This window comes from Pristiophorus japonicus, chromosome 11 (genome assembly GCF_044704955.1).
Source record: "Pristiophorus japonicus isolate sPriJap1 chromosome 11, sPriJap1.hap1, whole genome shotgun sequence".
Lineage (NCBI taxonomy): Eukaryota > Metazoa > Chordata > Chondrichthyes > Pristiophoridae > Pristiophorus > Pristiophorus japonicus.
The window spans coordinates 34,299,407-34,314,110 of NC_091987.1; the positions used below are offsets into that span (position 1 = coordinate 34,299,407).

Genomic DNA, 14,704 nt, shown 5'->3' on the forward strand with positions numbered 1-14,704 from the left:
GGGTCATCGTGGTAAAACTCAACAATGGTCAGATATGCCGTAAACATCTGGAACAAGCAAAAAAAAGGTTCAGCGTCGACACGGAGTAACCTGAAGAAGACCATGAGATGGAGCTCACAACACCGCCAGTGAACGAGCAACAAGAGCAATCAGAAGAATGCACAGTCCCTGCGGTCAGCCTGGACAGGCCAGAATCACCACAGGTGACAGACACTCACGTCAGTGTTCAACAACCGGAGCCCCAACTGCGGCGCTCCACGAGGGAGCGTAGACCACCTGAAAGACTAAACCTATGATCCCAATAAGACTTTGGCAGGGGAGGTGATGTCATGTCTGTAACCACAATGTAACACCACTGTATTACTGTATACACTCAACCTAGATGCACACTGTGACCACAAGGAGTGAACTTGTGGGAGACACTCCTTACCTGATCACACAGGTATAAAAAGGGAGGTCCCACGCAGGGCCATCATTTTTTGCCGTCCTGTGTATAAAGAGTTAAGGTCACAGAGTGACTTTGTCCCTCGAATGTGCCTCGTGTGGATTCATGCTGTAGAGTAAGGACTTTACAGTGGATCTGTGGAATTCACTGCCTCAGAGAGCTGTGGAAGCTGGGACATTGAATAAATTTAAGACAGAAATAGACAGTTTCTTAAACGATAAGAGAAGAAGGGGTTATGGAGAGCAGGCAGGGAAGTAGACCTGAGTCCATGATCGGATCAGCCATGATCGTATTAAATGGCAGAGCAGGCTCGAGGGGCCGTATGGCCTTCTCCTGCTCCTATTTCTTATGTTCTTATGTTCAATGGTACTGCTCAAAGAAAATATTGATTCACTGCACTAAAGCAACTTTATTTTTCTATTGATGAGAATAAGGAGGAGCGTGTGTGTAAAAAGTTTTGCAGTTTGACTTAATCTTGTGTGTGGTTAATATTTCATTTTCAGCAAGACAAATATTTATAACAGCAGAAGTCTTGCAATTATGCTGTGGGATAATAGGTACAAATGCGTAATGTGATCACATGGAATTTCTCTCTCCGCCGTGTTAGTGGAGCCGATCAAATTTAATGAAACGCATTCAATTTAAATGGATTATCACCCCTGCTATAGTATCAGAAAGAGTCGTTTCAGATTGACAATTATGCATTTTTGTCTAAATTCAATTTTGAACTGGTGTGCTTAACACCCAAAACATCTTTTTAGGTGAAAGCCATCAGCTCAGAGCAGATGAGTTGTCTGGAAAGAACTCCACATTTTGGAGTTATTTTTATATCCTACACAACAGTTCTCTGAAGTGTTGATGGGGTAGTCAACCTTGGCAATCATTTATAATCACAAACATCTTTTGCAATTATGGAAGATTGCCTACATTCAATATTGATGAATGGTTGTTTTTTTCTAAAGTATTTATGAGAGATGCAGTCCTCTACTGCTTTGTTTCAGGAGAAAGGGTTGGTGCCAAACTGCCTTGACACAGATCAAAGGATAGGCCCCAGCCTGCATAAAGATTTTGATTGACAGCTGGATCTAAGAACTTCAAAATTGAAAATGTCATTCATTGGCTGGAGTCCTGTTGATTGATAGTACAGCTGATTGACAGAATGGTAATGGAAGCCACCCCACAGCCAGTGCCAGTCAGAGAGAAAAAAATGGTTGGATTAAAGATATTCAGAAAGCATTTTGAGTAATTTTTGTGAAGGGGGAAAGGATACTAAGGCACCACAAAGGGGCCAGTTCACATACATCTTTTCCATTTCAAATATGAATATAGAATTTTTTAATTGAAAAAGTTGACACAAAAGTCAGACAACCCTGGATCCTTGATGATTTAACAGATTTTCTCAGTCCCTTTACAACGAGGGCCAATGGAGGACCGATGATGAGGGTGGGAGGTGGGGCTGGGGGGAGGGGAACACAAGCATTCTTCTGAAGGGTGCCCAAGATGTACCCCCATTGGCTAAGTCATCTGCTCAAAATATTTAAGATGATCCCCCTGTGATCCTACTTCAGCATTAAAATACGTTGAAACTAAAAGCACACATTTGGGTAGTTAAATCTTCTTGCATGAATTCTCTATTCAACATTATTAAGTTGGGTTTGTGATTTTTTGAATAATTATGAACTTTACTATGCTATTGCAATGGATTCACATATTGTTTAAAGTTCTAATTAGTTAAATATATATTTTTAAAGTTTCATTCTTATTCAATTCATCGTTGTTAAATCACAATGATCATTTTTAAGTAACCATTTTTGCTTACAGCTTTCCAGACTAATTGGGTGCCAGAGTTCTTCAGTAAAGTGACATCATTGCATTTGGAGGCACGAGGTTCTTCAGTCTTGGAAGTGTTTTATCTTCCTTTTCACATAGGACAGTCCTATTGTACCATTTTCTTAGTCAATGAGCAGGTACTATTACACTTGTATTTTTTAATCATTACCGTAATATTGGAAGATTAATTTAGGTTGAACATTTTACTTTATACAGCTGTAATAATAAAAACAGATTTTGACCTAACTGATAAACATTTTTCTCAATAATTGTGGTTAAATTAAAAGCAGTTCCCTGTGATTTAGTTAATCTGATAAATGGAAGGTGACCATTTCCAAGGAACCTTGACCAACTATGATCCCCCCTCATACCACTGTTTTAAAAGCTGTTATAGATTCTGCCTTCATCACTGTTTCTGGTAAGGCATTCTAGGGGTGAAATTGCCCCCTCTTATAGCCCCGTTAGCACCTCCAGGGATGCTAATGGGTACAAGACAGTTTTCATCCAGGGGAGGGGGACACTACTGCATCCCAGGAAATTGCCCAGGATATTGCGGAGGCGCTGACATGGCAGCACCATGTCCCACGGTTAGCTCCCTGAACCGCCGCGCAACCGGCGATGATGTTATCGGCGTGCACGACGACCCCTCACATCCTACGCCAATGCCTTAACACCCCACGGGGGAAATTGCCCCACTGGCCACGAGGCTGGCATGAACAGATGTCAACGCCAGCTTCGCGGGTTGCGAAGCTGGCCGACATCTGCTCTCGGGGCGGTGATTAAAGGGAAGGGAGCCAGCGCCCTGGGCTGCCATCTTTTTCTGTCGGCCCACTCTCAGGTCAGATTGATGATGGCGGTCCTAACCTGGTCCAGAACGCCATCGTGCAACCCGGCGCTCTGTCTTGGGTGCCGGGGGTTGCTGCTCCAGTCACATGGTGCCCTGGTGGCCAAGTGTGCAGCGGCCCTTCCCTTTAATCGAAAGGGAGGGGCGTTGAAGCACATCAGCATTAAGGCGGAACATCCACGTAGCGCTTGACTCCCCAACCCAGTTACTGCCCACAAAGGAAGTGGAGTGTGGGAGATTGTGCTCCGCTTCCTTTCAGGGGCGGTAAGGACAATTCCGCGGCGGGGGCGGGACTTCTGCGCGGGCGCTAAAAGCCCCGGCCCAGGAAGGTTACTGGCCCCAATCAGGACGGTGGGCAATTTCTAACAACCCTCTACGTTAAGGCATTTCTCCAAGCCTCACCCTTCGTCCTTTTGGTTCTGATTTTAAGTTTATGCCTTCTAGCTACCGAGTCACTGACCAATAGAAATGATACTTCCCCATTTACCGAATCAAAATCCCTCTTTGTCAGATCTCTTCTTAACCTTTTTGAATCTAACAAAAGGATCTCCAGTTTCTCTAGTCTCTCGTATCTAAATTGTCTTGTCCATGATATCATCTTAGTGAATCTCTTCTGCACCTTCTCCATGGCATTTTCTAAAGTAAAGCACGCAAAACTAGACATATTGGCCTAGAGTTTTCATAGTAATAATGATGAGACTGTCAGTGCTCGCCAATATTACTGGGTAAAACAAACAGAAAATCTCATGTCTCATGTGCGCAGTTAAACGCAGAAAACCGGAAGTTGCTGTCAGAGATACCCTGCTTCTTCATAGGGTACGCTGTTGCAATCTTTGCAGATGGAATCAAAAGTGTTGTAACTCTGCATTCGAACATTCAGTAGTTCTGATGAAGGATCGTCGGCCCAAAACGTTAACTTTATTTTTCTCTCCACAAATGCTGCCTGACCCGCTGAGATTTCCAGTGTTCTCTGTTTTTATTTCAGATTCCAGCATCCGCAGTATTTTGCTTTTGAAAAAGTTAAGCCTCATTCAATCAGGAGTTTTTAATGGCGTACTAAGTTATAATTACTGCTGAACAACCTCTCTGGCCCTGAAAAACGCATTTTTACAAATGTGGAGTCATATTCCCTTAGAAATGAATGTAAAAATTGCAGAATTAAAAAAGAAATTAATTTGCATTTTGATATTTAAGTTTCTCCCTCAACAAGATGGAGGTTACACCTTCTTCTGGAAAGGCAAACCAAGAACGAGCTGGTCGACCGCTACAGAGACTCCCCATGCGGGATTGGTGAACGTCTCATGAATCTCCGGCTCACCCTATCCTGGAACCAGTGCGCCACAGATATCAGTGTGTACGCCCCAACACTCGACGCAATAGATGAGGCCAAAGAGGTATTCTATTCCAGTCTTGAACAATCTCTGCCCCGCGTCCCTACGGACGACAAACTGATCCTCCTCAGCGACATCAACGCCAGAGTTGGTAAGGACACAAACCTCTGGGAGGCATGATCGGCAGGGAAAACCAACTCCAGCGGTACCCTGCTCCTGACAAAATGCCTAGACCATGACCTTGTCATCACCAACACCTTGTTCTGCCTGCGGGACAAGTACTAGGCATCGTGGCAACACCTTCGCTCCAAGCACTGGCACCTGCTTGACTACATCATGGTTCGAGCGAGGGATCGTAAGGACGTGCGCATCACCCGTGCCATGACAGGAGCCGACGACTGCTGGACGGACCACCGCCGAATCCGTTCCATCATCAATATAGCCCCAAAGTGACGATGGCAACAGAAGCAATGCTGTAGAAAAATCAATGTCGGGGCACTCAAAGACCCAGCTAAGAGAGCCCTCTACAGCCAGTGCTTCACTGCCAACCTGGCGACCCTCGATGACCCCGAGACGCAGAGTGCCCACAGCGCTTGGTCTGTCTTCCAGGCCACCATAACCAGTGCCTGCGAAGAGACACTCGGTCACTCAACCAGGAAACACCAGGACAGGTTTGATGAGAATTGTTATGTATGCTACACTATGTAACCAGCATTCTACTGCCACCAGAGGGCGTATCTGTTGGAGTCCCAAGGGAACCCAGCATCCCTTGGGAGCACTGTATATAAGCAGACCTCCCATGCTGCGCCAGTACTCTGCAGTTAGAATAAAAAGACTAAGGTCTTTTTAGTCTTACTCACATCTACAGTACTCAGTCACATTTCTTTTCTCGAGACATAACAACTGGTGACGAGATAACGAAACATCATGTGAAAATGCAAAGAACTGTTGGTATCCTGGAGAAATTCTCTGAAGGGGACAATTGGGAGGCCCTCATGGAGCGACTCAACCAATACTTCGTGGCCAACGAACTGGAAGAGAGTGTGAAGACTGCCAAACGAAGGGCGATCCTCCTCACCGTCTGCGGGGCCTCATGGCCTCATGAAGAATCTTCTTGCTCCGGTGAAACCAACAACCACATCGTATGAAGAACTGTGTACGCTGGTCTGGGAGCACCTAAATCCGAAGGAGAGCGTTCTGATGGCAAGGTATCGATTTTACGCATGTCAACGGTCTGAAGGCCAGGAAGTGGCGAGCTGCGTCGCCGAACTAAGGCGCCTTGCAGGACATTGCGAATTCAATGGATTCCTGGAGCAAATGCTAAGAGACTTTTTTGTGCTTGGCATTGTCCATGAGGTTATCCTTCGCAAACTATTGACTGTTGAAACACTGAACCTGAGCAAAGCCATAACGATAGCCCAGACATTTATGTCCACCAACGACAACACCAAACAAATTTCGTAGCATAAAGATGTTTTGGCCAGTACTGTACACAAAGTAACGTCGTTTTCAGGTAGGAATGCATATGGCAAAACGCACACGCCTGCAGCTGCACGACCTCAGATGACTTAAAGTCCGCCATCAAACGTTAATGCGAGGCAATTGACACCTTGTTGGCGCTGCGGAGGTGATTATCGAGCCCAGCAATGTCGCTTCAAACACTATGCGTGCAAAGGCTGTGGATCAATGGGACACCTCCAGCGAATGTGCAGACGAACTGCAAACCCTGCAAATCACCACGTTGCAGAGGAAGACCGATCCATGGTGGATCAAACTGAACTAGAGACTCGAACCGAGGAGGCAGAAATGTATGGGGTACACACCTTCACCACGAAATGTCCGGCGATCATGTTAAAAGTTGAACTGAACGGAATTCCAGTATCCATGGAATTGGACATGGATGCGAGTCAGTCCATCATGAGCAAAAACGCCTTCAACAGGCTGCGGTGCAACAAGGCACACAGGCCCAAGCTGAGCCCTATTCATACCAAGCTGAGAACTTACACTAAAGAGCTGATCCCTGTAATTGGCAGTGCAGCAGTAAAAAGTTGTACGAACTACCACTATGGATTGTACCAGGAGATGGCCCACACTGTTCAGCAGAAGTTGGCTGGGAAAAATCCCCTGGAACTGGGACGAGATCCGAGTGCTTTCGTCCATCAACGACGTCTCATGTGCCCAGGTTCTGAGCAAGTTTCCGTCATTGTTTGAGCCAGGCATCGGAAATTTCTCGGGGGCGAAGGTGCAGATCCACGACCCATCCACCACAAGGCACGGGAGGTGCCATACATGATGCGAGAGAAAGTGGAGATTCAGCTGGACAGGCTGCAACAAGAGGGCATCATCGCGCCGGTGGAGTTTAATGAGTGGGCCAGTCCAATTGTTCTGGTTCTCAAGGGCGATGGCATGGTCAGAATTTGTGAGGACTATAAAGTAACGATTAAACGTTTTTCGTTGGAGGACCGGTACCCGCTACCCAAGGCAGACGACCTATTTGTGACGCTGGCAGGAAGGAAGACGTTCACCAAGTTGGACCTGACTTTAGCCTACATAACGCAGGAGCTGGTGGAATCTTCAAAAGCCTCACCTGCATCAACACGCTCAAAGGTCTGTTCATCTACAATAGATGCCCGTTTGGAATTCGATCGGCCGCGGCTATTTTTCAAAGGAACATGGAGAGTCTGCTAAAGTAAGTTCCGCGCACCGTAGTTTTCCAGGACGACATATTGATCACAGGTCGGGATACCATCGAACACTTGCAGAACCTGGAAGAGGTTCTAAGTCGGCTAGATCGTGCTGGACTCAGGGAGCGGAAAGCCCCAGATCGTCTCACCCTGTAAATAAGTGTACTATTGACTTTGGGATGGAGTGATGTTATGTATGCAACACTATGTAACCAGCATTCTACTGCCACCAGAGGGCGTATCTGTTGGAGCCCCAAGGGATCCCAGCATCCTTTGGGAGCACTGCACATAAGCAGGCATCCCATGCTGTACCAGTAATCTGGAGTTAGAATAAAGAGACTAAGGTCACACTTACTCACGTCTACAGTACTCAGTCAAATTGCTTTATTCGAGACATAACAAGAATGACCAGGAAATCCAGGAGCTAATAAACAGCAAGCGCAGGGCATTTCTGAACCTAAAGCAACAATCCAACTCGGGAGCAGCAAAGCAGCTCTACAGATGGCTGAAGGCCAAGGTTCAACAAAAAAGCCGCGACCTAAAGAATAGATGGTGGGTGGAGAAAGCACAGGAGATTCAGCAGCTGGCCAACAGCCATGACGTGCGAGGATTCTTCACCGCAGTCAAGCCCACCTACGGCCCAAGCACCCAAGCCCCCACCACACTGCTGGCCAAGAATGGGGAGACACTCATTAAGGACACCGAGGCAGTCAGGGCCCACTGGAAGGAGCACTTCGAAGATCTCCTTAATCGAGATTCTGCCTTTGACACGAGTGTCCTCAACTCCATCCCGCAGCACGCTACCCGCCACCATCTCAGCAAAACCCCAGCCCTGCATGAGGTAGAAAAGGCCATCCGTCAGCTCGAGAACAACAAGGCACCAGGAGCAGATGGAATCCCCGCTGAGGCACTAAAGCATGGCGGAGAGGCACTATTGGCGCGAATGCATGACCTCCTCTCTCATCTGGAAGAAGGAGTGCATGCCTGAAGATCTCAGAAATGCCGTAATCGTGACCATCTTTAAAAAAAGGAAGAAGTCCAACTGCAGTAACTACAGAGGAATCTCCCTGTTGTCGGCCACTGGGAAAGTCTTCGCTAGAATCCTCCTCAACCCTCTTCTCCCTGAGGCTGAAGAGCTCCTCCCAAAGTCACAATGCGTATTCCATCCACCATGGGGTACAATGGACATGATCTTCATGGCGCGACAGCTGCAAAAGAAATACAGGGAACAGCACCAACCCTTATACATGGCCTTCTTTGACCTCACAAAGGTCTTTGACACTGTTAACACAAGGGACTATAGAGCGTCCTCCTCCGTTTCGGCTGCACCCAAAAATTTGTTGCCATCCTCCGCCTGCTCCATGCAAGCCGTGATCCTGACCAACAGATCCACCACAGACCCAATCCACGTCCGGACAGGGGTCAAGCAGGACTGCGTCATCTCACCAACCTTCTTCTCGATCTTCCTCGCTGCAATGCTCCATCTCACACTCAACAAGCTCCCCGCTGGAGTGGAACTAAACTATAGAACCAGTGGGAACCTGTTCAACCTTCGTCGCCTCCAGGCTAGATCCAAGACCGCCCCCATCTCTGTCATCGAACTACAGTACATGGACGACGCCTGCATCTGCGCACATTGAGGCTAAACTCCAAGCCAACGTCAACATTTTCACCGAGGCGTATGAAAGCATGGGCCTTACACTAAACATCTGTAAGACAAAGTTCCTCCACCAACCTGACCCTGCCACACAGCACTGCCCCCCCCCCCCCGCCCCCCCCAGGCGTAGCCTTGGACAACGTGGACTATTTTCCATACCTTGGGAGCCTACTATCAGCAAGGGCAGACATCGACGACGAGGTCCAACACCGCCTCCAGTGTACCAGTGCAGCCCTCGGTCACCTGAGGAAGAGAGTGTTCGAAGACCAGGCCCTCAAATCTGGCATCAAGTTTATGGTCAACAAGGCTGTAGTGATACCCGCCCTCCTGTATGGCTCTGAGATGTGGACTATATACAGGAGACACCTAAAATCGCTGGAGAAATATCACCAATGGTGTCTCTGCCAGATCCTGCAAATCCTTTGGGAGGATAGACACACCAACGTCAGTGTTCTCAATCAGGCCAACATCCCCAGCATCGAAGCACTGACCACACTCGACAGCTCCTTTGGGCGGGCCACATTGTCCGCATGCCCGACACAAGACTCCCAAAGTAAGCACTCTACTCGGAACTCCTACAAGGCAAGCGATCCCCAGGTGGGCAGAGGAAACATTTGAAGGACACCCTCAAAGCCTCCTTGATAAATTGCAACATTTGCACTGACACCTGGGAATCCCTGGCCAAAGACCGCCCTAAGTGGAGGAAGATTATCCGGGCGGGCGCTGAGAACCTCGAATCTCATCGGCGAGAGAATGCAGAAAACAAGCGCAGGCAGCGGAAGGAGCGTGCGGCAAACCAAACTCCCCACCCACCCTTTCCTTCAACGACTGTCTGTCCCACCTGTGACAGAGACTGTAATTCCCATATTGGACTGTATAGTCAGTCACCTGAGAACTCATTTTTAGAGTGGAAGCATGTCTTCCTCGATTTCGAGGGACTGCCTATGATGATGATAATCCCATGTGTATGTCCCAATCTTTATTTCACCTTCTATACAATGATTTAAATGTGATTATATTCCCTGTTTTGCTTCCTGCTTTGCCTTCTGTGAGAATTCTTCAATCTGATTGGTTGATCAACCTGTCTGCTGCCTGTCCTGTTGCTGGACACCACAGATCCCCTGTAGATGGCGCCAAATTCAATCTGGCATCGGAATCGAGGATGTTTGCTCTCGAGAGCCCGCTAAAACTTTGTAGGCAGCGTCATTTCTTTGCTGCTGACTGCAAAATTGGGCCAATATTCTAATTGTGGCCTAACCAATGATTTGTATAGGTTTAGCATTACATCTTTTGTTTTTCATTCTCAATACCGGTTTATGAAACTGAGGATCCCATATGCTTTTTTTAAATCACATTGTCCTACCCCTTTTAAAGATTTCTGTATTTGAACCCTAAGTATTTCTGACTCTCCACTCCTTTCAAAGTGTTGGCATTTAATGTATGCCACTTTTTTTACTTCCAAAATGTATGAACTCACATTTCTCTGCATTAATTAACATCTGATCTTCCCAATTTGCTAATTTACATCTTCCCAATTTGCTAATCCCTTTGCATCCATCTAATGGGCCCAAATTTGTCCAGGAGTTGCTCTGTTTTTTTTGGAGCAACTTGATTTTTCTGGAGTATCTTAAAAATCCCCATTCTGCACATTTAATTTGCGCCAGTGTAAGTGAGTTAGTTAGGATTTTTTTTAGTTTAGTTTTTTTTTCAAAAGTGGGTGTTATCAGCCACCTATGCCTGTTTTGGCCATTTAAGTCAGTTTGGACAGCTAATAGTTGCTCCAAACTAACTTAGGCCAGCGTATATGGCCACTTGTGGCCACACAGAAAACCCTTGTGGAGAGTTAAGAAATCAGTGCAGGTAAGTATATTCTAAAGCACCAAGCATTAAACAAAGCACACAAATAAGCATTCAATAACAAATAAAAAATACAAGGAAGCTGAGAGGACCTGCACCTAGCACCAAGACTTACAAAGCACTAAACAAAGCACAAAAGGTAATAAGCAATTAATTAACAAATAAAAAATAGAAGGAACCCTGCACCTAAAGCATCAAGATCAAAGTAATAAGCAATCAATCAATAACAAATAAAAAATAGAAGTCCTACCAAAACACGGTCCGGGAAGGCCGTCAATGAGGGAGCCCATTCGGTCAGGGATAGGGGCAGCACGCTTCAGCCCCTCTCACACAGCCTGCAGCACACTCTCACAGATTCTGGGGGCGAGGAGCTACTGCGCATGCGCGCACACTCTAGCGCGCATGTGCAGAGGTCCCGGCACTGTTTTCAGCACCGGAACCTGGCTCCACTCCCGAATCTAGTTGCCATGCTATGCCACCATCGAGGAGAGGCTGGGGAGCAGCCAAACTCGATCCGAGTTCTACAAAAGTGGCACACCTGTGGTGAATGCGCCAGAAATCTGTACTAGCCAAATTTAGGCCCAAAGTCACTAATAGTCTTCTTCTCGGTTAATCATGCTCAATATTTTTTGCTCATCTGCAAATTTTATTGACTCCCCTATACCCAACTCCAAATAATTTATATATTGTGAAGAACACCAGTCTCATCACTGACCCCCAGGGAGGTACCATTATTTACACTCTTCCAATCCAAAAACATCTATTAACCAGTACTCTCCTTTGTCTTTTAACATCTTCTTATCCATGTGCCTCAATTTTATCAACAGGCCTCCGAAGATTAAATCTCTGTCCCTGGAGTCAGACTTGACCACATGAACTTCTGACCTTGATCAAGAGTGCTACCGCTGAGTGAAGACTGAAACCTATGTTGCACGACTTCATGCCACATGTAAAAAACATAAAAAAGTAATAGCTGTTATCAATGTTCCCACTAGGGTGGGCGGCCATGCACCAATCGGGACTTCCTGTGCAGACTGCTCACCAGCGGCTGCTGCTGGAAGATACTGCGAATGCATGGCTGCGCAGCAAATTTAAAGGGACCGCTTACTTAGACCACAAATTAGGGGGAACATTGGCTGTCATCCTTTAGGGTGATTCTATTATGAGAGTCTTCTGAAGCTTCACTTAAGCTAATTCTGATGAAAGGTTATACCCAAAACAATTTCCTTTCTCTTTCACATTACTGTACATTTCCAGAAATGTGCTTTTTTATTTGATTTGTTCATCCTAATAGCTTTTTCATTATGTTTTGTCGTTGGCGTATTCTGCTTTTAATGTTAATCAGTTTTGTTTTCTTTTATAGATTGGAGAATTTCTGTACTGTCTGGAAGGAACTGGCTGTTTACCATTGCCTTCTACTGGACTACAAGTGTTCAGTCCAAGTGCAATACAGAACCATTGTGCTGATTCAGGTACAGTGGCTTTTATTTTCTGGTAGCATCTGTTCAATCACAACAGAGAAAATAATTCCTGTCCAATTTAGTTATGATATGAAAACAAATAGGTGTAGAAATTCAGCTTGGGCCATAGCGCAAAACTGGCAAAGTCAATAGAAAATAAAATCGGGCAGAGTGTAAAACTGATTCACTATTGCCTGCTTTGCGCTGTACCCCGAGATTAATTTTTACACCATAGCATCTTCTTTATCACTTGAGGTAGATTAAATATAACTTCAAGTATTTTATACACGTACTGTGCCTTAACAAAATTTTGTTTTGCAAGTTAGTGTGCTTGATATTGTGATTTTCATATTTACAAATGTGCAGGAACAAGCTGTATATTAAAATGAAATATCATTTGATGTGAGGTACAAGTATTTTCAATGCAATCCAACAATAACCTAAACAAAAAGTTGCTTTGTATAATGTGCTTCTGAGAGGAAATATTCCCATTTATTTCCAAAAGCAGTCTCATGGAGACAAATAGTGTTGGGTTTTCTAGCCAGAAAAGACCAATGTGCATGACATATCCAATTATCCTGTCCTGCTGGCAATCAGTGAGATAAATGGGTATCTACTGAATGTTCAGGGCCTTGGTACAGGCTGGAATTCAAGTGTCTTAAAATTACAATTCTGTAGTGCAAGTTATTAAAAAAAAATTACCTTTCTGGTTTTAAACTGCATGTTAAATTCTAGGAATCATGTAGTAATTATGTCAGTGAAAAAAATAATTGTTCTTTGAGCAGGGGAGTTATCCCCGGTGTTCTGGCCAATATTTATCTCTCAATTAACATCACAAAAACAGATTATCTGGTCATTATCACATTGCTGTTTGTGGGAGTTTGCTGTGTGCAAGTTGGCTGCTGTGTTTCCCATCATCATCATAGGCCATCCCTCGAAACGAGGATGACTTGCTTCCACTCCAAAAAAGGATGAGTTCACAGGTGTTTCAATGAAGGACCTAATATTCCAGGTCCTGAACTACATAATGTAGGGTGGAAGATGCCTGTGTGTGGATTTTTTTAACGTGGGATGGCCGTTGCACACCAGCCACCACACGGGCTTGACAGAGATAGGTCTTGGTCCAGTGGCAAGGATTAACCAAGACGACTGGAGACCTGCTCTTCTGCATGGACCTAGTGCGCACACATATCGCAGTGTGGGCTGGCCCATGCTGCCCCTGGCCTCATGCTTCTTTTGGCCCCGAATTCGCGCCTCTCCTGGGCCACGATCACGTCCCTCTACAATCTCTCGCTGCTCCTTCGCCCCGACATCACCGCTCCTGCTGTACCTGCCCACGCTCTAATCAGCGACCTGAACCTTGATGACGTCACTCTTCACTGCCGTCACCCTCCTGTACCAGTAAAATAGCACACTGGTGGGACTAATCTGCCGCCCATTAGTGTTTCCCATATTACAACAGTGACTACACTCCAAAAGTTCTTCATCGGCTGTAAAGCGCTTTGAGATGTCCGGTGGCTGTGAAAGACACTATATAAATGCAATCTTTCTTTTTAAACAAAGCTTCCTGGCTATTAATGTTCACCAAAACACCCATCACTGATAACCTAACCATAGGGAAGTGATTGCTGACAAAATAATCTGACCATGTTTTTGGGTAACAATAAACTGCTTGAGTGTAACGGCTACATTTTATGTTCCTAATTATTAAATGATTTCTTAATAATCACTGCTTTATTCATTATTTTCTCCACAAAAATATTTTCATTTTCAATTTTCAGTAACTTAAAATCATTCTAAGCCTTTCCACAACAAATTGAATGGTTAACATTAACATAATTGTTATATGTTAATGAAGTCTCATGGTGTTATTTATGCCTTAATTATTCTATTCAAAGAGATAAGATGTGAAAAGTTAATAGACTGGATTCTGTTTAACTTTCATGGAAGTATCTATCTTTACTAATTCATCTGCAGAGGAAAAAGTATGGATTTATATACTGCTCTGTTGTCTGCTATCCATTCATTCCTTCATTCGAGTGGAACAGTTGCTTCTAAATTAATAGCATTAGTAAAGTAACAAAAATTAAGATAATTCAAAAATAAATTTTGTATCGTCAGAAATTGATCAGGTAGGAATATAAGAGAGAATTAGGAAAGCCCATTCAGTCTATCAAGCTAATTTCGTTCACAGACAATAGGCTCTGAAAATGTCTTCCTGTCTCTCAAAGGAAATTGGGGAATATCTATCTGACCTCGTATCCCATTTTCTTGTCATGACATTTCCACGTGTACTCTGGTATAGGGGAACTGGAGGAAAATTGTCTCTTATATGTTATACATTGGGAAGACCGATACAATCATCTTTGGCCCTTGCCACAAATCACACTTCCTTGTCACTGGTTCCATTCTTCTTCCTAGACACATACTCAAGCTGAATCTGACCATTTGCAATTGTTATCCTGTTTGACCCAGAGTTAGCTTTAAACTCCACTTTGTATTCATCACTTGGACTGTTTAATTCCACCACTGCAAAATTGTCTACCTCTGCCCTGACCTCAGCTACTCCACCGTTGAAACCCTTGTACATGCCTTT

At 45.0% G+C, this 14,704-nt stretch overlaps 1 protein-coding gene across 5 annotated transcripts in view; it reads left to right on the top strand.

Annotated features, from left to right (window-relative positions):
- The window catches only part of LOC139276009 (cilia- and flagella-associated protein 47-like), a 1,107,008-nt gene that overhangs the window by 597,839 nt on the left and 494,465 nt on the right, over positions 1 to 14,704 (top strand). For all 5 annotated transcript variants that reach the window (XM_070893331.1, XM_070893333.1, XM_070893335.1 and 2 more), the window contains 2 exons: positions 2,267 to 2,412; positions 12,012 to 12,120. In XM_070893331.1, the coding sequence (XP_070749432.1) occupies positions 2,267 to 2,412; positions 12,012 to 12,120 (255 nt within the window). The remainder of the gene's footprint in view (positions 1 to 2,266; positions 2,413 to 12,011; positions 12,121 to 14,704) is intronic.